We start from the raw sequence: 24,919 nt of genomic DNA, 5'->3' as shown, positions 1-24,919 counted from the left end.
CTCAAGACTCGGTTCATTTTAAAATTTTAATAACAAAATGAGTGTAATACAATTCTGTATTAAGGCTAAATAAAATTCAGATAATGTTTCTACTCTAATACAGTAATACGGCATGCAAGTTTATTGTAAGATACTACAGTATAAGGTAAATGATAACATGTAATGATGATTATGAGATATACATATAGAAAAATAGGCATGATCAGAAGCGGAGAGTATGTTATAAACTGCTAGCTCTAAAAATTCTGGAAAAGTTTCAAGAGAAGAAAGTGAGAGCAAAATCGCTACGGACATCCATTCATAATTTCCCCGTCATCTGAACACACACACACACACACACACACTCCAGAGGCCTCGGGTTGATGGTGAGCTGCAGAGAGAAACGCTCACAATCGTTCACTATAACAGTCCTGAGCTACTAATCTCTGTCAACTAGGGGTGAATTTACACGGTTAAAGCCCTTCATTAACACACGACATGAATTAAAACAGGCTGGTTACAATGAAATGCACCTACAATCACCGTCACGGATACAATCAGGTTTCTTCTTCTCTCTTTATTATTGCAGTTCTGCCTTTTCTCTCATCGTCTCGGCTACATTCCCTCAAGACTCCTCGGCACTGATGAACAATCAGCTTTCAATTACACAGAAAGTTGATTAACCTTTGGGTAGTTTAATAAACGTTGGTGCTTAAACCGAGCATTACAGCGCTATTATCGGGTCAATCTCACAAAAACCGGTCAAAAAACTCCCGAATGCAAAAGAAAAAAGGCGGCTTTAGTAGCATTACAATTTTTTGCATTATGATTTTTTTTTTATGACATGCTGCAATTTGATTAGTGTAATGCAAAATATGTCATTCTTTAACTAGTACACAGTAGTACTTGTGTTACTGTGTTTAATTTTTGCTGGTTTAAAACTTTGCATTAAAGTCATTTTAATTTACTGCATAAAGCTTCATTTTCTAATTGGTCTTTTCTTATTTGCTTTTGATATTTTTATTGCTGTACAAATAGATTAAAGAATAAATTGCATTAATGTCATTCATTTATACAGCAGAGCTGATTTAAATGCCGTATTAGTCTTTTTTACTGCAAATAGGATTTAATAGGATTGTCCCTTAACTGTCACCGTCCCGTATACGTAACTTTACTTCACTATATTACAATTAATTCCTAATGGAATCATGACAAACTATATCATTGGAAAGGTCCAAGTCTCCTAAATAGATATTTTACCATTTTTTGTTGTAACAAATTATATAGGAACAGTATTCATTTATGACAAGAGTCTGTGGTAAATCTACATCATAACAGGAGTTCTGACCTTTGTCACAAAAGTCTTGATTTCCTTGCCTTTTTTCCCATCATGTGTTTTAGCAATCATCATGTTATATACCATTTGAAAGCTTAATCTCAAAATTTGTCCTGTGGAAACCATTTTGAAATTGGACATTGCGTTACCATAGAAATGGTACTTCAAAATGTTTTAGCGGTCTCCTCCCCTTAGCGGGGGTGTCATATTACAATGTATTTGTATCTTTTAGAATCAAAACTTTTTATAATCTTGCATCAACAATAAATTCAATGGAGTTTGAATGGCACTCGGGGGCTGTTTTTGGTAGAACGCCTAAACAAAACTGCATATGAACCTCAATTTTTTTTTATATCAACTTCAAATTTGGAACATAACTTATGACACATATGACTTAAATTGTTTTGCAATTTTATATTATTTTTTTTTACATATTTATATGAAACAAAATAAAAGTACATTTGTTTTACAGTAAATTTAAACTTCTATAACTTTAATACTTTTTAAATGATTTCACTTCTGTAATAATCTGCTAATTGTCTTCTTTAAAAAGAGACCAACCTTAGGTCTGTATTCAAAAGAGTTGAATAATAATTTAAGTTTGCATAGTGCACTTTTTTGTGAATTTTCAAAAACGGGGAAGACAGTTAAGGGGTTAAATTAGGCTTCATTTTCTTTGTGAAAAATCAAGTTTCTTATTTGTTTTTGATAGATTGAGTTATTGCTGTAATGTTATTCTTTTTTTTGTAGTGTCATTTAAATTGTAACGTATTAATGTTACAATTTAACAAATTATATTACAAATAAATAGTATTTGCTTTTTTTTTTTAATTCCATTGATCATTTCAGATTTTCCTTAAATTAGGCTTCATTTTCTATATGAAAAATCTCATTTTTGCATTTGCTTTTGATACTTATTGCCGTAATGCAAATCGTATTTTTACATTTTTGTAATGTTGAATTGTTACATTTATACATCAATGTAGTATTTGCCTTTATGCTGATTTTAATGTTTTAAACAAATTGCATTAGTCATTTTTTAAATTTATTGCAAAAAATATTTCCTTTATGAATTTTTTTTTTTTTTTATTGCTCACTCTTCAATTTGTATCATTCATCCGTTGTAGCATTTGCCTTTAAATGATGTTGATTTAAATTTACTTAATTTGTTTTCTTTAACAAAAACCGTATTTCTTCTTCTGTACTTTGCATTCGGGCCGAGTTTGCTCCGTGTTTCTGTTGGGCTCCACACTCTTTTCTTTGTCTCACTCTGACTTTCTCTTTCTCTCTCGGCGGGAGTCGCTCAGCGAACCTCCTCTCTGTCCCACATGTCTTTTATCTCCCTCTAAACGTGCATTTCACGGTCACAGCCAATCCCTTTGTCCCCTGGGCTCCTCCCGCTGCTCCTTCACCTCCTGGTGTTGACGAGTCTCTCGATGAGCGCCCGTCGTGTCCGCTGCACCTCCTCTCCCAGTCGCTCGATCTCGGCTTTGAGCTGCTCGTTCTGATCCGTCAGCTCCCGCACTTTCCTCTCATTCTCCTGCTCTCGCTCGCGGCGGCTCTTCTTTCCAGGGGATGGTGAGCAAGGGTCGCATCCTCCTCCTCCTGCTTTATCGCCTCCTCGTTTTCTCTTTCCCGGGCGAGCGGCAGAGATGGGAGGAGACGGCGAGCGGGACGCTGAGGAGCAGGATGATGTGTCGGGGACGGTAGGAAGTTCCTCCTCTTCGCTGGCGGACGGCGAAGGAGGCGCGTGATGTGAAACGTGGTACATCGTCTCCACTGATCCCACACCGCCTTCGCTGAGGAGCTCGAAGAACTCGGGCGGAAGCAGGTCTCCTCCGGACGAGGGGTGCTCCAACTCGCCTCCTCTCCGCTCGTCCTGTCGCGGCGGCGAATGGACGACGGGCGGCTCGTCAGTGACCCGTTGCACCCTGTCGCCCCAAACCTGGCCCTCCGTCAGCCAGGTGAGCGAGCAGCTCTCCAACACATCCAGAAACTCAGGCTCCTTCTGCATATAACAGGAGAAACTGTTAGAACCGCCAAGTCTACGGGACACGACCGTCAGGTCACCTTTATTTATACGTGACCCTGGACCACAAAACCAGTCGTAAGGGTCAATTGAGACTTATACATCAACTGAATGCTGAATCAATAAGCTTTCCATTGATGCATTATTGGACAACATTTGGCTAAGATATTACTATTAGAAAATCTGGAATCTGAGGGAGCAAAAAAATCTAAATATTGAGAAAATCTCCTTTAAAGTTGTTCAAATGAAGTTCTTAGCAATGCATATTACTAATCAAAAATTAAGTTTATATATTTACAGTAAGAAATTTACAAAATATCTTCATGGAACATGATCTTTACTTAATATCCTAATGATTTTTGTCATAAAAGAGAAATGTATAATTTTGATCCATACAATATATTGTTGGCTATTGATACAGATATACCTGTGTTACTGATGACTGCTTTTGTGCTGCAGGGTCACATTTAGCGCTTTTAACCATACAGATTGTGTCAAAGCAGCTTTACACTTAAGACTGGTTTTGTGGTCCAGGGTCTCAAATAGGAAAAATGGTGTGTAATAAAGCAAAAGGCCAACAGTAAACACAATTTTGAGTTACAGTCAGTTCATCATTGATTCTGTGATTTCATTCATTGATCATTCAGTTCAGTTCAAATAGTATCTGTGCATTAGGGTTGGGTATCGTTTTAATTTGATCAATTCCGAATCCAAGATTCGATTTCAATGTGGTTAAAAAAACAAAAAATGAAGTCAAACATTTAGATATCAAGCATATTTATTCAGTGTCTCATTTTGCAAAACATTTCATTGCTGCTGAATACCATAAATATCAGCCGGCTACATAAAAACTGGACTCGATTAAGAGCAAAATAGAGCTGCACAATTCTGGATAAATTTAGATTTTTTTTTTTTTTTTTTTTTTTTATGAAGGTTGTAGTTCTCTCACAGTTCTAAAGGCAAAATATTACACAACTAAACAATCTTAAGGAATTTATGAATGGAATGATTCAATGACTCACTCAAGATTTACTGGCTTCAGTACTGGATGAATCAATGTTTTTGAACAAATCTCTTGAATGAATGATTCAAAGAAATACATTTTTAACAGCTCCTTTTCACAAAAAAAAAAAAAAAAAGAAAAAAAAACCGCACAGAAATTTAAATTTTACAAGTATCCGATTCCTGACCTTAAGTATTCACTTCTGGAATTGGAATTGATTTTTGATTCCCAACCCTAGCGACCGTCGAGCGGCGTATGACGTTACTGACCTCGCAGCAAGGCGGGGCTCTTGTGAGTTTGGCCCCGCCCGTGTCGGAGCCCAGTATATCCTGTAGGTCTTCATACCACGCCTCCAACTCTGCACCACACAGCGGCCCCACGCCAGGGGGGTACAGCCACTCCGCAGTCATCGCACCAATCAGTCGCTATCCACAGACACAATACGATATGCTCCCACACCTAGCACACCAGACCTGATCAAAAAAAAAAAAAAAAAGAAGAAACTGTGTAAAAGAAGTAGAAAACGACCTCGGTGTGCCTCACTGCACGTCTGGTGGGAGCTTCAGTGCATCGATGCGTCAGCGGAGGGAAGCATCACCAGCGCCGGTGGGTTTAGGAATAGCTGATTTATCTGGGTGACCCGCTATTATACCGACATTAAGATGACTGCTCGGTCACCGGGTGCAACAAGGACACGTACTGGCCAAACAGCGTTACTGCACAACAAACAACAAACCCAATGCTTCGAAACAGTGCATGCATGAACAGTGCACACATACAAACACACACATACAAACACATACATATACATATACATATACATATATATATATATATATATATATATATATCCATTTAGTTTAGTTATTAAATAAGTATTTAAATTAAAAACATAGATGAATGCTATAAAAATGCTCACCTTAAAAAGTGTCTCTTGTCAATCAAGTTTGAATGTGAGTCGTTGGCGGTAAATTGTCCCAATGATTCTATAGAAATAAAACATGGAAGAGCTTAAGCCACAGAGGTCATGGTTGTAAAACTATTTAAAAATAAAATAAAAATCATTCTCATAACAACACTTCAGCTAAGAAACCAACAGGAGCTGGAAAGCACAATGGAAAATTGATCAAAGGTTTCATAAAATGCCATTACTGCTTGTTTAATCTTTAATCTAAAATTAGGTCATTGTATTTTTTTTTTTATGTAAACAAAGGCGCATTGCGTGCTCGATGGCGCCCCCTGCGTGAGTCTGCGTGCGCGCACACGGCGTCTGTCATAACAACCCCAATGACTCTCGATCTCATCATGCGAAGACATTCAAGATCAGGTAAAATAATTAAACATCGAGTTATTAATACGATCAGAGAACGAAAAACAAGCTACTTTAGAAGATGTCCGTGTGAGAATGAAAACAGCCCTAACATAAACACCTGAGGCACACCCGTGTTTTATTATTTTTAAACATAAATCATAAAGCGAAGCGATTTAACTAAAAATATTTTTAATTATTAATAAATCATTTAAAAGCGTTGTGCTGTTTATTTTCGGTTTACTCCAAAGACGACTAAATTGTAAATCGGTTATTTTAAAAACGACTATACAGTCATTAAATTAAACGCGAATTGGCTTCTTCTGTCACTTAAATAGTTTAAATGAATTATCTTCTATAAAGCGCGTTAATTGTGTTCATCTGGAGCGAGCCAATGACGTCATGGAATCAAAGTACGAGGAAACAAAGGGCGCGCGCTCCGAGCCGAAAGAACACTTTTAAAGTACTTTAGCGACAGAAAAGCGTCTATTAGCACCGCATCTGTTCGGTTTCTCCAAGTATAAAGAGCTGAGCTGCGATGAGAAAGCGTTACTGGCGAGCGGTCAAATCTAAAAAAGTTCTCGCGTGACAGCTGTACAAGAAAACATTATTAAACAACAAACAGCGCGACAGTGTTGCGTTATAATAAAGAAAACGGACGGCAAAAAAAGAAAAGAATCTCCTGTGAAATTTGAGTTGAGCAGCTGTTGCTATTCCCAAAAACAGCTCGGGGTAGTCCCCAAAAACACGCGCATTCCGTGACATACACAGCTAGAAAAGCACAACAGAACACAATCAAGAATAGAGATGACACTCACCCTTTTCTTTTTATGATGTCTTCTCCTCGGCTGTTTGGGGTTCCGGGTCTGAGCGTGTTTCTGTAGCGGTTGCTGATCGCTCATGTTAACCATTGTTCAGCTGAAGTCACCGAGTGTGGATTTCGGAAACTCCCGGGACATTTATAGAGAGACTCCAACCGAACTCTGGGGGAAGGATCTCGAGGTGCAACCTAATGGAGATTATGGGAAACTGACAGGAGACGGTCGGAAGCTCGGACCAATCGCGCGAGGCGGTGGAAATTCTTCTGCTTAGAGACATCCAATCAGCAGCCGCGCTGGGCGGGACTTCATGACTGCTGGTTTGTGTGAGCAGGAAGATGTGATGCAGTCATAAGACGGCCAGGACGAATTTGGGGCGTAAGGGAGTCACATGAAAGGAATGATGCAATCGTTGGCAACCGGTTTCTAGTCGGAGATAAGACTAGCAGAGCCCGAGCATGTTTTATTAAACAACCTTTCGTTAAAAAGGAAAAAAAGTGGCGAGGTACCTTATAAGGATGTAGCTAAATGTTTCCATTTTTGCTTGCGTTCGCATATGCGCCTAAAATAATCGTCGTGTGACATTATATCGCTGTTTTTCATCTTTAATAACACCTCTCTAGTGACCTGAGGCTATTCCTTCATGTTTCCAAATGCATCCAGCACTACAGAATGAGGATATTGTCAAATCAAAATCAATTCAAATCACTCTTATTGTCACATCATCACAGCACACGTGCCTTGAGAGCGTGCTCCAGACAGTGCGGAAACAATTTACTTATAAACATTACTATACATACTTATACAGATGACAGTGTGTAATATACACATACATATACTCAGTACACGCAGTGTACTCATATCCAGCTCCAACTCTATTCAACACAGCTGTTTATGATCACCAAACGAGCTCATAAAGTCATGTTCAAATGGAAAAAGTCAATATCTAGTTCACAGATAGTGTAAAAGTTTTAAACTGTGTCCATGTAGTATTTTTCCCAATCCTATATAGCCTATATAGGGCACTTAAAGTGTGAATGCTTCACATTATTCTAGTTTTGGTAATCCAATTTTATTATAGGCATTAGTGTGCTGACATAACATTTTAATTGCTTATAAATGATATGCTTTATTGTGGTGACCTGTAAAATGTCCATGGTTTAGTGGGAACCAATTTAACCGCCCTAAAGACAAAGTTTCCCAACATGGACCCTATAGCCTAGATAGGGCACTCAAAAGTGTGGATGTTTCAAAACATTCCAGTTTCCAGAATGCTGTTATCCAAAGTAATTACTTGAAAAAGAACATGTAGCACTGTTTTAATGGCTTCAAAATGGGTGTCGGAGAACCACCCTAAATATTTTTCCCAACATGCAGGGTCCTAAATTCACGTGGAGTGACCTGGGTTTAATCTGAACCCATGGATCCACCCTAAAGACATGGGTAACCTACAGATCAGACTGTTGTGGGGGTGTTGTGATTAACTAAACATTCTCCACTTCCATCAAATACTGCTCAGGTTGCACCGTGCATCTTGCATGATAAACCCAATAATGGCAGAAACCACTGTTTAATTGCTTTAAATGAAGCTACAGCACGCGGTGACCTCTCGTTAGTATTCTGAAACTCTCCCAAACACAAGAGTTAAGTAGTTAATGGTGCAAAGCGTGCAGTGTATTGCCTAGCAACAGCGCAAGAGAGGTCAGCGAATAGAAAGCTGAAATACTGTCTCCAGGAGCAGCGCACCGCTCGCGTTGAGACGCTACTGACGCGTCACGATCGCTCGGCTGTTGCTGTGCCGCCTAACGCTCATCACCTCCGAGCGTGTCTTTCTATTGGCAGCTTATGCTTTTATTCCCCGAAGTTGTGTTTACTCGACATTCCTTTGAAGTTTGAACAGGTTTAACTCCCAAACTAACCTGCTTCAGCGCGGTAGGAGGTTGATCTGATTTATATTCCTAACCTAATGCTCATATCCTGCCAACTTCTGCTCAAGAGACACGTGTTACAAAAGCATAGAAACACCTCCTCAGAATATGATTTCCTCCACACTAAGTAGGTTTTATCTGCGATTTCTCTCAGTAATTATAAAGCACTTTCAGGTGTTTTCTCAGCTAACTGACACAATAAGGCCAATAAAGACATGCGTGTAATCATCAGAAAGATGTTTCTCAGGATATTCTCGCAGTTCAGGAGCATCTAAAGTTACCAGACGAACTGATTTCATTTAAAGGAGGCTGATCTTAAACACATTCCTTAACATTGTTTTTCTTTAACGACTGCACTGAAAAAAATAATAAAAACACGATCGATCGATATTTTATTTGCGTTTTATGTTGAACTAGTTTATATCGTTTGATCTTAATGACATATAACAGGTTTCTCAAATCTGAAATCCTCTTTGTAGTGACGTAAAGTTTACAGATTTATTGCACAAATATTGTCCTTCTAAAACAATCCCAGCACCTCCAGAAGTCCAGCTATTTATTGTGTCACCAGGAGCGTGTTCCTCCGCGAGCAGGTCTCGCGCTCCTCCTCGTGGAACTGAACGGCATTCCCGGCCCGACAGACAGCAGCTACTGCGCATGCGCGGACGAAACTCCATGATTTTTTTTGGCACGGGATCCTAAGGAAAAATAGGAACTTGGAAACGGAGATAAACTAAAAGCGGCCTCACAAAGACATAATCAACCCCTCGCTCGCATACGCACTCAGAAAAGACGCCGAAGCGTTGAATGAAGCGATCGCACGCGCCGCGGCCGAGCAGGATTCACGCGGAATCGGACGACAATGCACGGGGCGCAATAAAACCAAGCGTTATTGCTCTTTGTTTTTAAGCAGGAGGCTCGGATGGTGCGCGGGGAAGCGGCTAGAGATCACACGGCGTTCATAACAGCTCCTGCGACAGCGACATTGGCGTCGAGACGCTTGCTCGGTGTTTGTTGTGTTGTGCAGCGCGCCGAAGAAGCAGGAAACTTCGTAAACACAGAGGTACGTAGCCTGCGAGCTAAAGAAAGCTAACAGCGCGTCTACGCGACGCGACAAAATACAACGTTTCCGTCACAATGCAGTGAAGAGCGATTCGTTGGTGATAATCGCGGTGTTATTACGCGTCCTGTAAGATTCAACACTAATAGGATGTTTAAGAATGGGCCAGCTAGCCGTCAATACGCGACGTTTGTTTATTCTTCGGGACGGTCGGTGTTTAAAAGTACCAGTGCGATACTCCAGTAAGTACATAACTATTTTCTTTTCGTATTCAAGTCCTAGTTTTCCCGAAACTTTGCGTACTTCTTATTCGTGGTGGCTTGTTTACCTTCAGCGTCAGATCCCGTCACAGCTTTAGCCGCTTCACAGTCACCCGCCTTTATGCCTGAATTAAAACCGTTAAAATGATATGGTTTTAGGCGGTGACATCATCTGGATAACTCAAATTTGAATTTTTGCTTTGGCGCGCTGAGTATTAGTTTCAACTGTCACTTTTCACTCTGCTGTCAACCATATGTCAGAGTTGTAACGTTACACTGACAAAAAGTACCGTGTTTTTGGACTTGTACCATACTAGCACCATGGTATTTAGTGCCTGAGACCATGGTACATTAATATGATGATCGTGTATATCAATATAGTCGAAATTAATATCTTTATGATTCCTTTCCCCCATGTTTGTATTGAAAATAGCTATAAACCGTTTATATTTTTTACTCAAACTATGTCGATGTTTTATGAAATATATTTTTCTTCATATTTTCAGATTGTCAACTTCTGGAGAGTTTCATAGAAGCATCCCAGTCCATTTGAGAGGAGCAGAGAGGATTGTGTGTCAAGACAGATTTGTTGTTGTGCTTCCTTGATGTCCTCCAAAGAGTGTATTTCACGATTGGTGCTGACCAAGGCTGTATAAAAATGAAAAGGTGCAGTATGAAGTTGCAGAATGACATAACATCATATATACTGTGAAGTCGTGGCGTGACAAATGCATTTATTATATGTAAAGAATACGTATAAACCCATTGTGCATTTGAACCCATTTTACCTAGTTAGTTGTTAGCTGTTTTTTTTTTTTTAAACAAAACTAAAATGCACACACTCCACTGATTTTATGTAAATATAGTTGTCACTACATGATCTGTTCTTTATGGATGTATACTGAATCCATAATAGTCACAGATTAAACGCTCAGAAGTGGAGTGACAACTGTATTTAGATGCAGTGTGGACATATTTTCCAACTAAAAATAGGTGTGAAGTGCAAGTCAAATCTGGTTTGAATCTGAATTTGGTTCAAGTATGGTTGAAAACTGAATCTGGTTTGAATCTGAATTTGGTTCAAGTATGGTTGAAAACTGAATCTGGTTTGAATCTGAATTTGGTTCAAGTATGGTTGAAAACTGAATCTGGTTTGAATCTGAATTTGGTTCAAGTATGGTTGAAAACTGAATCTGGTTCATCAAATATGGTTTGAAACTGTATCTGAGTCATCAGATGTGGTTTGAAAAAGAATCTGGTTCATCAAATATGGTTTGAAACTGAATCTGGTTCATCAAATATGGTTTGAAACCGAATCTGAGTCGTCAGATGTGGTTAGAAACTGAATTTGGTTAATCAAGTATGGTTTGAAACTGAATTTGGTTCATTAAATGTAGTTAGAAACTGAATCTGGTTCATCAAATGTAGTTAAAAACTGAATCTGGTTCATCAAATATGGTTTGAAACTGAATCTGGTTTTCAAACCTCGTTTGAATCTCAATCTTGTTTGGAACTGAATCTGGTTCATCAGATCTGATTATGAACTGAATCTGGTTCATCAGATCTGATTATGAACTGAATCTGGTTCATCAGATCTAGTTTCAAACTAAATTGAAAGTGGTTTGTGTCTTTAGGAGCTGGATGTGTGTGAGCAGAAAATGACGGGGGGCAGTGAGAGTGCAGCAGGGGAAAAAGATGGAGGTACGACACTCATCGCTCAGATCCCGGTTGGCTGGCAGAGGAAGGTGGAAGATGGAGCTGTGTCTTACATCAGGTATGTCCACATTTTACTTTGTGTCATTCATAACTACTGTTCTGATCAAATGTGAACAGTGCTGCTATTAAAAGGTACATAAGGAACATTTTTCACTTAGGTTGCCTGGCTTTGATGATTATGCACAGATGTGAGTGATTTCACCCAAGCAAACTTTCCTCACACGCATGCGAGTGTGTTTAGCTTTCACACTAGGGCTTCTAGTGCGGTTTGGTTCATGAGGAAGCAGTGCTTCAAAGTAGTCTGGTGTAAAGTTTAAGTGAAAACCAGTACAGTTTGTAAGTGCTAAAACAATCTGGTAGTGAACTGAACACCCGTTCACACCAAGAATGATGATTAAATTAGCATCCATACCAGCACTCCATAACATTCTGTATGTGTACGCTCCAGGTTTGATGGCTGTCGCTTTAAATGCTTGAGCTCTTTGAGGTAGATTGAAAGTGTATTTGTATTTGTGAAGTGTATTTGTGAAAGTGATTCCAATGATTCCTTGGTGTGACCGGACCTTTGAGTCTGAAACTAAAAATCCCATTCATTTTCTTCAAAGTGGAATTGATATTTAACAATAACTTTAAATGAATCCTTTAAAGACCAGTTTGTTTATTTGATATTTGCTTTTGTTAAAGCCATCAGCACACATTATTCTAACTTATTTTAAAATTATCGTGTTTAACAGTGCAATGATGAAAGACTACATTACCCATCATGACTCTGTAACAATCCATATGCATATTTGGCAACAAACGTGAGATATATTGTATCTACATATATAATTATCTTTAAATCAGTAGTTTTATATTACTCCATTGTTTTACATTTGATTATTTAATTTTCAGTGCTTCGTGGGAGTTTTTTTTTTTTTTTACCTCATTAGTACACAATCTTGTACATTTTGTCTTTTATCCAATTTTTCAATTATCGAATTTATCCAAGTTAATGTTGCGACTTACCTTGCAACTGGTTGGTTAGTTCATTGCTTATAACTCTTTAATGAAGACTTTATTTATTTATTTATTTATTTTTTAAATCCTTGTAAAATGTACAATAAGTGGGCGGCAATGTTACACTCTATTGGGGACTCAGAATGTGTTTATAGTATAATGCATGTCATTCTTACTCTCTGCTGGCGTTGCTGTCAGTGCACAGCATTTCAAATGATGCAAAGAGTGTAAGAACCAGTAAACAACAGACACAAATGCCATTCTGTTTTAATAGTATAAGCAAAATGACGAAATCATGAATAAAAACAATAAAGCTTGGCACCTTCTTCTTGTATTTATGTTGATTGTATTGATGTCTGCAGAGAAAAAAAACGGACCAAAAATAGCTGTCAGACTTCTCCACATCAATCTTTCTCTTTTTCTTCTTCAGCCCAAGTGGTACAGTCCTTCGATCTGTGGATGAGGTGAGGGTGTATCTACGGACAGACGGCACATGTAAATGTGGTCTCGAGTGCCCGCTAGTCCCAAATAAGGTGAGATCAACATTCAGTGCTGAAACCTTGTCATTCATGATGTTTCCAGTACAAATTTGATTGCAGATTAATTCATTATGTATTATAGATTGCAGCTACACTGAACAAAATTATAAACGCAACACTTTTGTTTTTCCCACCATTTTTCATGAGCTAAACTCAAAGATCTAAGACTTTTTCTATGTACACAAAAGGCCTATTTCGCTCAAATATTGTTCACAAATCTGTCTAAATCTGTGTTAGTGAGCACTTCTCCTTTGCCGAGATAATCCATCCACCTCAAAGGTGTGGCATATCAAGATGCTGATTAGACAGCATGATTATTGCACAGGTGTGCCTTAGGCTGGCCACAATAAAAGGCCACTCTAAAATGTGCAGTTTTACTGTATTGGAGGGGGGTCATGCATTATCATGCTGCAAAATGAGGTGATGGTCGTGGATGAATGGCACAACAATGGGCCTCAGGATCTCGTCACGGTATCTCTGTGCATTCAAAATGCCATCAATAAAATGCACCTGTGTTCATTGTCCATAACATACGCCTGCCCATACCATAACTCCACCGCCACCATGGGCCACTCGATCCACAACGTTGACATCAGCAAACCGCTCACCCACACGATGCCATACACGCTGTCTGCCATCTGCTCTGTACAGTGAAAACCGGGATTCATCCGTGAAGAGAACACCTCTCCAAAGTACAAGACACTGTCGAATGTGAGCATTTGCCCACTCAAGTCGGTAACGATGACGAACTGCAGTCAGGTGGAGACCCCGATGAGGACGACGAGCATGCAGATGAGCTTCCCTGAGACGGTTTCTGACAGTTTGTGCAGAAATTCTTTGGTTATGCAAACCGATTGTTGCAGCAGCTGTCCGAGTGGCTGGTCTCAGACGATCTTGGAGGTGAAGATGCTGGATGTGGAGGTCCTGGGCTGGTGTGGTTACACGTGGTCTGCCGTTGTGAGGCCGGTTGGATGTACTGCCAAATTCTCTGAAACTCCTTTGGAGACGGCTTATGGTAGAGAAATGAACATTCAATTCACGGGCAACATCTCTGGTGGACATTCCTGCAGTCAGCATGCCAATTGCACGCTCCCTCAAAACTTGCGACATCTGTGGGATTGTGCTGTGATAAAACTGCACATTTTAGAGTGGCCTTTTATTGTGTCCAGCCTAAGGCACACCTGTGCAATAATCATGCTGTCTAATCAGCATCTTGATATGCCACACCTTTGAAGTGGATGGATTATCTCTGCAAAGGAGAAGTGCTCACTAACACAGATTTAGACAAATTTGTGAACAATATTTGAGAGAAATAGGTCTTTTGTGTACATAGAAAAAGTCTTCGATCTTTGAGTTCAGCTCATGTAAAATGTGGGCAAAAACAAAATTGTTGCGTTTATAATTTTGTTCAGTGTATGTTTAGAATGAAATACTAGCGTACTTCTGCATACAGAAAGTTTGTTTTCTGTGTATCGTATAAATATTGCATACTGCAGAAATAATAAGAGTTGTATGATAATATGCAATTCTAAACATGAACTTTATTGCATGTATTAAAAAAGGTGATTAAATGTCTTTATAAATCCCTGCAGGTCTTTAATTTTGACCCTGTTGCGATGGTCCGAGCTCCTGGTCATCAGTCAGGGAAAATAGAGGAAGACATGACCAAACTCTGTAATCATCGCAGGAAAGTTGATGCCATGGCGGCATTATGCCAAAGCATGCAGCCCTCCCATCTTCCCTCGCCGGCTCAAGCCACTGGTATTGCATCTTAATACAAAAGTTATTCCAGCACGATTACTTTTTAGAAGAACCGTTCCAGGTTCTGTGACATGCTGTCATGACGTGTTCAAAGATTGCTTCAGTAAGCTGTTGTATCACACTTCTCATGCTAACACTTTTTTTTATTTAATAATTAGGTTACACTTTACAATAAGGTTTGATTCAATTCAGTTTATTTGTTAAAGCACATTTAAATACAACACATTGTTGTTCCAAAGAGCTGTACGGAACCAAAAGACAAATAAAACCACAATACAAAAATGATTCAATTCATAAACATTGTTCACTCTTGATACTTCGTGCATTAACTAATGCACAACATTTCTTTACAGCATTTACTCATCTAAGTTAATGTTAAAAGTATTATGTTAGTTTGATACCTAATGCATAAACCAATAACAATTTGACCCTTAATGTAAAGTGGTACCAATTATTTTGTTGTCTATTAATGTATTGTTTAATTAATGTGCCTATATTTTCAAAATGCTGTGTATGTTAGCATTTATTCCAGGGTTTTAAACAACTTCATAGACCTCAATTGTAGGTGCTTTACTGTAAACACATTTCTGACTTATTTTTACAAACTGAGGGACAAGTTACAATTGTCTGTAGTAATTGACAGCATGTCACATATGCTCTTCATGTAGCTTAACTTTTATTGTACCCAGAACATTCCTTTAACAGCTTGTCTTAAAGTAAATTGCAGTATGTGACCACTACTGTTCTCATGAAGTGAAGATTATTCTCTACATCTCGTGTCCAAATATTACCTATTCAAATTATTACATTTGTCTAAAGCATGCAGTCATCTTCAGTATCCAGTTCACTGTATTTTTTTTTTGGAAGTTATTTAACTTGTAAACTAAACTGCAACCACTATGTTTCCCTTTAGTAAAAACATGAAAAAGTATGATATACAGTGTCTATAAAAGTATTTGCCCCCCTGTGGAGTTTTTCCACATTTGAATCACTGTGGATTTAACAATGTGTCATTGATCAACTGCTGCTTTGTTGTTCCACCAGTCACAGCTTTATAGGAGATTTGCAAAAAGAAAGTCACTGTTAAAAGATGTCTCATGACATCTCTGCTACAGTTTGCCAAGGCATGTCTGAGACCAACTGGAAGAAATTTTTATAGTCCGAGATCAAAATTAAGTTTAAAGTAAAACACTGCCCATCAGAAATGTACTTGAAACCCAATTTGAAATAGTGATTTTTTTTTTTTTTTTTTTTTTTTTTTTATGTTGAAATCTGAATATTTTTCTGTTGTTCAGTGTCATAAAAGCCAACACTTTGAGATTCAGTGTTAAAAAGTCCTAAAATAAACATTTGCATTTATGCATTTAGTAGATGCATAAAAGAGGAATCAAAGCAGTTTGTCAAAGCGCCAATGATATTCATAATATACAATGCCATGTTTGGTAGACAACTTAGATTTGGCTTTTTAGGGGGTAATTGCTTTTTAATAGGCACTGTACCTGTCTTTAAGTTTAGCTTTCTTCAGTAAGGTGAGTTGTGTTGTCTTAATGTTTGTTTAAGGAGGTGTTATATACTCAGTGGATGGCAGAGAGCCGAGAGGATCAATGGTGGCTCATGGAGACGGCGTCCCCTGCACTTACCCTCTGCCGAGACACAACCAACCCAAATCCAACATTGGTTTCCTTCTGTCATCTCCTCGCTCTGTTGTGCAAAACGGTTCTGTTAGCCTCACCCCAATTTCACGGCCTCCAGAACAGGGTTCGCCTTTAAAGAAACCCCAAACGCCAGTCGGCTGCATGCCTGGTTACGCGAAACAGCAGTGGAGCCCTCATCCACCGCTTCCCCAAAACATCCCCCAAAGGACAGTGCACAACCCCAGTTCTCCTAACAGTGTAAAACCAAGTGTACACACGCATATACATCCTCCAGACCCCTCCAACTCCTTCTCCTTATCCCCCTCTTCATCCTTAACTCTAAGTGGTCGAGTAGCTCCACCAAACTCCCAGGGAGCTAGTGTCAAGTCGCCCTCTCCTCTGTCACCTTTGGACACTTTTTCACCCCGCCAACGCTCTCGCCATTCTTCAACATCCTCGCTCTCAGAGCATGGGGCCCATGGCAAACCGTTGCAACCCACCATGCCGTGCTCCTCTCCCAAGCTTCCTCTTGCGCCTTCCAGCCCTTGTAGTCGCTTGGAGGGCATTTTGCAGCACTACAAAGACTGTAGCACGAGCTCCAGTGCTAACCAAAGCAACCATCAGATGTCACAAGCCCTGTCGTTGGCGCATCCTAATGCAGGCGACAAGAGGAACGGAGTGAGTTCTGCTCAAGCCCCAGGACTGCTTGGCCTTCCACTAGGGCAGATTCTCAACCAACAGAAGAGCCAGCAAAAAGGCCACATCAATAACTCTTTTCCGGCCAGCAGCCTACTTTCTGCAGCCGCTAAAGCCCAGTTGGCCAACCAGAAAACCCAGCTCAATGCAGCCGATGCGTTGACCGCACTCCCTCTTACCGGCTTGGACAAGGAGCAGCAGTCAAAGGTATTGATTAGCACTTTAAACAGTAGCGTTCACCCCACTTCCGCCAGAACACAGTCCCTCACCGCCCTTTTGCTTCCGCACTCCCCTTCCCTTTCCCCGGCTTCCCCTGCTGTCGTGGAGAAAAATGTAAGGCGCAAACGGCAGAGGCGCTCGCCCACCGTTTTGAGTATGCTCAAAGACTCACAGTTTGGTTGGACCGCAGGAGATCTCTCCGGGCCACCTCTGCTCATCTCCCCATGCCTTTCGCCACCTTCTCCTCCTGTACCTCATTTAGACAACCACCGGCTGCCCGTCGCTCCTCCAAATGCCTCCAGGTTGCAGGATTCGGAGGAAGGCAGGAAGCCAGGACTTGTTAATTCCCTCCCATCTCCATCCCAGCCCCTTTCTGCTCTGCTTCAGCTTCTTAGCATGCAAAGCGCAACCCAGCAATCCGGTGTTGCCACTGCCATACCTGGCAACAGGCACACAAACCCATTGCCCTCTTCACCCAGACCCATCACTCCACAGACGCTCCAATGCGACATGCAGTCCACGTTACGTTTACCCAACCACACCCTGCAACCTCAACCCCAAAGCACAGTGCCCATGCCAGAATCTCCCATCCAGCGACCACCATCCCAACCCTTTCCTTTGATGGGTGATGAGACAACCATGAACCTCAAAACAACCTCCAGCAGCACCATCCTGAACTTGAGCCAGACGACGCCGGACCTCAACAATTCAATTCTGAGCATGATGAACCAGATGTCCTCAACATGCTTGCCCTCATTCCCGGAGAAAGGTTGTGGACTCAAAACAACAGAGACTTGTCTTGACCACAGTACCTACCAAATTCACCAGTCAAACCACAACCAAGCCATGGAAAGTAAAGGTGAGACTTGGGCATGTGACGGTATCAAATTTTCATGTTGCAATAATTGCTAAAGCTTTTATCACAGTGTACGGCATTATCACAATATTGAAATAAGTCGCAAAAAAGTGTTGTCAAAGTTTAACAACTTTTTTTCTTATAACAATAAGAACTGAACATTTAAATACAATAAAGCAATGCACAAAAAATGTATAAAGGAAACAAATGTTCCAAACTGGTTAAAGTGCAAAAGAATTATAAAGAACAATGTAACCCTTTACAATAAGATCTCATTAGTTAACTTTAATGCATTAACATTAACAGTGAGCAATAGCTACATTTGTTACAGAAGTTATTAATCTTTGGTGGAAATTACAACTGTTAGTTCATATTAGCTCGGGTCCATTAAATAATATAGTTTTTTAATTTTTTTTATTTTAATTGCGTGTTACTAAATGTTGAAATAAACTAAGATTAATAAATGCTTTAGAATATTTTTTTTTTTGGCAGTTTGGTAACTAAAGAATTAACTAATGGAGCCTTAATGTAAAGTGTGACTAAACAATAAAAAATACAAATATTTTTAAACAATATCTTGGGCATGTTGTAGTCCAGATTAAAATGTAGAAAAGTTAGAAAATAAATAGCCTATTAAAGTCAAAGTTTAAGTATTTGGCGCTGTGAAGAACACCACTGCGAAATACAAAAATCTGAATGGCTCATTAAATTATTTAAATACTCTACTCTTCAGAAACAAAGTAGCAGCTGCTTTGTTTACACGGGGTAACCGTGGTAACGAGTTGGGCTTGTTTACATCAGAGTGCGCATGGGCAGGATGCTATCTTTAGATCTTTCTATTCATCAAAGAATCCAGAAAAAAAATGTACAACTGTTTTAAATAATAATAATAATAATAATAATAAATGTTTCTTGAGCAGCAAATCAGTATATTAGAATGATTTCTGAAGGATCATGTGACACTGAAGACTGGAGTAATGATGCTGAAAATACAGCTTTGAAATCACCGCACTAAATTACATTTTAAATTATATTCAAATAGAAAGCAGTTTTTTTTTTTTTTTATAGTAAAACTATTTCACAATATTACTGCTTTTGCTGTATTTTGGATCAAATAAATGCAGGCTTGGTGAGCAGAAGAGAATTCTTTAAAAAACATAAAAAAATCTTACTGTTCAAAAACTTCTGGTAGTGTAATTATTCACGTGTTTTTTTGAAGTGCCACAATATCGTGCGTCTTCATTATCGTAACACCGGCACATGTCTAGTGATAATCTTCTTTTCTTGTGTTTCTTGGGGCATTTTCACAGCAATAGTGGTTTGGGTGGTCCATTTGACACTTGTGTTTTCTCGGCAGGTCCTGTAGAGTCCATGGATCAGCCGGACTCAGATGCAAGATTGCTGGGTGGCTGTGAGCCGGACCACAGCCTCCCCTCTTCCGACCTTTCTAACCCTACAACCGACCCCGCTGTTTCCTTGCCGCTTGCAGAGGCTTTTCCCTTCATGTCTCAAGAACAGCTCCTCCAGCTTCTCTCCTCCAATGCCGGTCTGCCTTCCCTGCTCCCGCCCTTTCTCGGCTCCCTGCCTTTAGGGGTCTGGATGAGCAGCCAACCTTCGGTGCCCGGCTGTGCCCAAGCCCAGCCAACCAGTGCCATCCTAAACCAGGGCTCTCCTCTCAACGTCCTAAACCAGGGCGAGCTTCCTCTCAACCTCGTGAGCCTGTTAAATCCGCCCGGTTCTGCTGGAGCTGAAGCAGGGGTGGAAGCTGGTGAAAAACCCCCTGGGCTTCAAGCCCTCCTCATGGCTTCGTTGCTGCTCGGCCAGAATCCGGCTGCCATGTTGCCACTTCCAGCGCTCAACCTGGAGCTTCCTACGCTGCAGCAGGTCTTCACGGATGGAGCATCCCTGGAGAAGACCCCTGCTCTGCTGGACTCGGTCCTGATGGGGCCGGGGCTCCTGGAGGCTCTACAAACTCTAGCACCCAGTGCAGACGGCCAGTCGCTGCTCCTTTCCGCCCCTCTCACTCCACCCCCTCATGCCTTTCTGTCGCTCAACCCCGCTCTGCTGACCGCAGCTCTCACCCAGACCGAACCCCTACCCAACCACACTCCACCCCCCCCGCCTCATTCTCAGGTAAACGCACCAGTTGCATGCTTTGCTGCATGTGCAGTCTGCATGCTTCCAGTTGATGCATCTGTTTACAGTGACAGGGTTTCCCAACCAGATGTTCTGCCTCTTCCATCTGGTTAATGATGGAACTGCATTTGATTTGTGACCCTGGACCACAAAAGCAGTCATAAGTATATTTGTAGCAATAGCCAACAATACATTGTATGGGTCAAAATTATCAATTTTTCTTTTATGCCAAAAATCATTAGGATATTAAGTAAAGATCATGTTGCATGAAGATATTTTGTAAATTTCTTTCTGTAAATATATCAACACTTCATTTTTGAATAGTAATATGCATTGCTAAGAACTTCATTTGGACATCTTTAAAGGAGATTTTCTCTGTATTTTTGCACCCTTATGACTGGTTTTGTGGTCCAAGGTTACATTTGTGCATTTTTAATACTAGTGTTAATTTCATAAAAGCTATAAAAATAAATGTCAGGGTTGGGGTTAATCTCAAAATCAAAAGGATTGAACATTATATTCTTCTAATTGTGGCATCATTTTCTTGAGTTATGTGCATTTAAACTCCCAATCTCCATATTTTTAGCCACTTACTATAATGCATTTACTATAATGCAAAACAAAGAATGAAATCTTATTTAAATTGTAATTTCGAAGTCCTTGTGTCTGTGCATGCATGTTTAAAAAAAAAAATTAAATTAATGTGACATTGCAAAAAAGCTTAATGCTAAAGGGATAGTTCACCCAAAAATTAAAATTGTCATCATTTACTCACCCTTATGTTGTTCCAAACCCGTAATCCATTTTAGTCACATGGGCTTATAATGGAGAAATGGGTTTAAAAAAATCTTAATTTGTGTTTTGAAAATGAACCTAAGTCTTATGGATTTGGAATGACGAGGGTGAACAAATGACAGAAGTTTTGTTTTCAGGTAAGCTATGCTTTTACTAAAAATAGACTTTATTTTATTTGTGAAATATGGCACATTTCTACACTCCGAATGTCCATGAAGAATTGCCAGTGCTAGATTACAGAGGTCAAATATCAGGGAAATTCACCTGAAAAAGATTGGGAGTCCTTGTATTAGGCGTTGTTGTGCATTTGCCAGTGGAACATTGTTTTGATATTGAAGTACATGCATCTTGTGCAATACATATGTGAATCTGTGTGGCTGTAGGGGACTCTGTCCAGCCCAGCTCTAGTTTCTACCTCGGTGTCCTGCGGCCCTCTGGTTTCCAGCACGGGGCCGGAAGTGTGTGACCCTCTGGCCGAGCAGGACAAGAATAACACCCATACACCTCAATTCCTGCCACATCTGCTCGCCCCTGGGGTTCTTGGTAAGTGGATCAGTCTTTCAATTAAAATGCATCTGAAAATGACCATTTTAAATGTGCCTTTCTTTGGAATAACTGTATTATAATTATACACGGGGTTAAATTGGGCCGGGGCACACAGGCTTACCTTGGTAACTCATCAGAGGACTTTCCTCGTACATTTTCAACATTATAATTAATCGATTAATCTAAACAATTAATTTCCCGCAAATAAAACAACAGTTTTACTTTAAAATATTTTATCAAACCAAATGAAATGCAAATTTCTATGAAATCCTTTTTTAAAGCAAAAGTGAAGTGCAACATGGAGTGCAAGCAGCAAGTGTCCATCTCTCAGTCCAGATGACTGAAATCAGTTCAGTATTATAGTGTGAGAATGACATCATATCCACCTCTTCTAGTCTAATAATAATACAGTTAAAATCAAAAAATACTTTTTAAAGGAGTATTTACCAGAAATATTATTTACCAGAATTTATGTAGGTGAAACATGTAAATGTGCAGTATTTCTGAAAAAATTATTTTTTTAATATAAAATCAATTAATTGGAGATGCATTTTATTATTAAAATTTAATGGAACCATTCAAATGGAATCCAGAAAATAATAGAAAACAGAATTTAAAAATCGACTAAAATCGACGAATCGTGACAGCCCTAAATCTCATTCTCAAAATATTGACCCTTATGACTGGTTTTGTGGTCCTGGGTCCCATATTTGGTTATATACTGACAGTCTGATTATAATGTGCTTTACCCTGTATCTTGCTTATGAGTGTTTGAGCTGCTAATGATGTTGTTTCTCTGTGTGTACAGGTGAGCTCACAGCTCTGGGTAACCTCAGCAGTCTTCACGGTTTATTAGGAGCCGGATCTCTTCTGCTGCCGCAGGGCCCGTCTCTGAGCGTCCCGCTGACACAGAACCAGACCGCGCTCAACCCGCTCACCTGCCTGCAGGTAAACTCTCACCTGAGCCGCGAGCAAACGGGCCGTTTACATAGACATAACTGCTTTCAAAAACTCAACAGTTTATGTTTTTGAAAGTATCTTCTGTTCAGGGCTGCATTTATTTGATAAATGCAATAAAAATAGTGAAATATTATTACAATTTCAAACAGCTTCATTTGAACTTCATTAAACTTGAAGTGCATCCTGGGATTCTTTTTAAAAACTTAAGTGAAGAGTTATTTTATTCTTATAAACAAATTCACGTTGACCCGTTTATATTTAAAGTTCAATAGAACATTTGAAGAGATTTTTTTCTTTCCAAAAATATTTGTACTGACCCCAAACTTTTGTAAAATATTATATTAAATATAGTAAATGAATAATCATTAAAAATCATATTTATTTTTTTCATTTGAACATCTTTATTAATCCATTCTCAGCCGAAATAATGAGGTGCATCCTGGGATGTTTTTTAAAAACTATTGAAGATTTCTCGTGTGTGCTGCACATTTGATGCATTTCCTTCACCGTTTGCTCCATAAAAAAATCCATTATTAAATTCATTTTTTTTAAATATTCTTTTTAATAATTTAGAAATTCATAAATTGAGCCCAGTTTGTATTCCACTATAAATTTTTTAAAAATCATGAGGAACTTAAATTCACTCGTGTGAATCTTGTCATTCTCAGCTGACGATGGCGCCGGCGCTCATGGGTGAGAAACCCGTGGGTCTACATGAGACGCCTCCGTCACAAGATCAGCTTCCCTCTGCTTCGATATCCCAGGATTCCCTGCTCAACCCGGTCCAGACGCCTGTGCAGCAGAGAGAGATGTCCACAGGCTCCGGTCCGGGGCTGTTTGACCCATACGGCTCCTTCATGGACACCATCTACACCTCCTTCCTGCAGGTGAGCGAGCGTGATTCCTACCCCGAGCTGCCTCCGCCCCTCAGCCCGCGCCGCGCCTGTTCCATCCACAACCCCGACTTGACCCGCCTCGGCTTGGACACGGCCCAGTCCCAGTCTCCGGCCCGAGGGACGCCCAAACCCAGCGAGGACCCGTCGACGCCGCCGCCCTGCGACGCCCCGCTGGAGGAGGCCAAGACCGACGGCTCAGCCACAGTGTGCGTCTACAGCAACGGGGTCGGCTCCACAGCAGAGGGGCGAGGAGGCGAGGAGGAGGAGGATGGACGAAGGCCGCAGGGATATTTGAGTCCGAGTGAGCGGCTCAGAGAGGCAGCCGAGGACATCAGAGATGCAGAGCAAGTCCGGGTGAGTGCGCTTATGTCTTATTCAGATGCTGTTTAGTCAGATTTGTTTCAAGTTTTCATTTTTTTTTTTTTTTGTTGACTTTTCTATTTAGTTACTTTTTTCATTTTTAGTAATTTTACGATTTTATATCATTTTTATTAGTCTTTAACTAAAACATAAAAGGTAAATAGAAATAATACTTTTTTTGTCATTTCTATTTGACTTGAAGTTCAGTTTTAGTCATTTTGTGTGTTTGGTAATATTGTTTTATCAATACTGTAATCACGATTATGTGGGCCATGACCAAAACTCTCCTCTAATATAATGGCAGGGGAAACACTGAATAGCATACTAATGTCTGAAATGTTTATTTTTGCACGCTGCTTCACATACCTCTTTCATTAATAGCATCTTATACTGAGTAGTGTACTAGACTTTATTTCCCAGCATGACCCTGGTTTCTTTCTCTTGCATCTGCACTCAGGCGGAAGAAGTGTACACCGGAGCCAGAAGAGGGCGCAAGAGGAAGCAGTCGTAAGTGCAGCTGTCCAGAACCTGACATATTCATTCACGCATGAAGTGCTTTGTGTTTTACTGTCTTCGTCGTCGTCTTCCTGTCAGGCTGCAGAGAGGAGCGGACCTGCTGGGTGGCATCGACAGCATCATTGAGGAGCCGACGGTGAGACACACACACACTCACACACTTGTTTGTTTTTGTGAAAAGTGGGTTCATCCCATAGACGTGATGGTTTTTATACTGTACAAACTGTATGTGCTATTGCCCTACACCTAGGGGTGTGCGATATGACGATTTTTGATCGTGGACGATAAAAATGTCTCCACGATCTGCTTTTTAAGAAATATGGTAGTATCGTGCTACAGCACACATTATGTCAAATACAGTTCTGGCGCCGCCGTCTCTATATACTGTACAACACGACATACAGCAGTAGAGTTACTCTGACAGGACACTGCACTTGTTCGCGATCGCAAAAGTACATTATTTGCACACAAGCCTTGCTGGTTAAATGTTTAATTCGCGCGCTGGTCTGACGTGCGCTTGTTCTGAGCGCATACACCTGAAGCACGGACACTAAAAAGCCTGTCTAAC

General features: G+C 40.1%; 2 protein-coding genes across 2 annotated transcripts in view; one reads left to right on the top strand and one right to left on the bottom strand.

The window, feature by feature from the left end:
• Window positions 1–26: 26 nt before the first annotated feature.
• Window positions 27–9,849, bottom strand: LOC306845023 (DNA damage-inducible transcript 3 protein-like). The gene is made up of 4 exons (XM_079377521.1): window positions 6,475–9,849; window positions 5,267–5,333; window positions 4,617–4,820; window positions 27–3,323 (listed from the first exon to the last, which is right to left on the bottom strand). The coding sequence occupies exons 3-4, from the start codon at window positions 4,755–4,757 to the stop codon at window positions 2,724–2,726; spliced, it is 741 nt and encodes a 246-aa protein (XP_079233647.1). The 5' UTR covers window positions 4,758–4,820; window positions 5,267–5,333; window positions 6,475–9,849; the 3' UTR covers window positions 27–2,723.
• A 404-nt stretch (window positions 9,850–10,253) lies between these two features.
• Window positions 10,254–24,919, top strand: part of LOC306845012 (uncharacterized protein) — a 17,935-nt gene continuing 3,269 nt past the window's right edge. Inside the window, exons 1-11 of the mRNA XM_079377494.1 lie at window positions 10,254–10,388; window positions 11,357–11,496; window positions 12,868–12,970; window positions 14,569–14,737; window positions 16,298–18,145; window positions 19,500–20,275; window positions 21,457–21,616; window positions 22,428–22,567; window positions 23,248–23,829; window positions 24,293–24,342; window positions 24,430–24,487. Coding sequence (XP_079233620.1) covers window positions 11,381–11,496; window positions 12,868–12,970; window positions 14,569–14,737; window positions 16,298–18,145; window positions 19,500–20,275; window positions 21,457–21,616; window positions 22,428–22,567; window positions 23,248–23,829; window positions 24,293–24,342; window positions 24,430–24,487 — 4,002 coding nt within the window. The 5' untranslated portion in view covers window positions 10,254–10,388; window positions 11,357–11,380. The remainder of the gene's footprint in view (window positions 10,389–11,356; window positions 11,497–12,867; window positions 12,971–14,568; window positions 14,738–16,297; window positions 18,146–19,499; window positions 20,276–21,456; window positions 21,617–22,427; window positions 22,568–23,247; window positions 23,830–24,292; window positions 24,343–24,429; window positions 24,488–24,919) is intronic.

This window comes from Barbus barbus (assembly GCF_936440315.1).
Source record: "Barbus barbus genome assembly, chromosome: 25".
NCBI classification, from domain to species: Eukaryota; Metazoa; Chordata; class Actinopteri; order Cypriniformes; family Cyprinidae; genus Barbus; species Barbus barbus.
This window is presented reverse-complemented; position numbering and strand designations above follow the sequence as displayed.

What these genes read in the sequence shown, in the direction of transcription:
- LOC306845023 (XM_079377521.1), bottom strand. Translation starts at nt 4,757, where the DNA reads ATGACTGCGGAGTGGCTGTACCCCCCTGGCGTGGGGCCGCTGTGTGGT. An exon ending in GAGCCCCGCCTTGCTGCGAG is followed by an intron (nt 3,324 to 4,616) that starts GTCAGTAACGTC and finishes TGTTATATGCAG; the next exon opens with AAGGAGCCTGAGTTTCTGGA.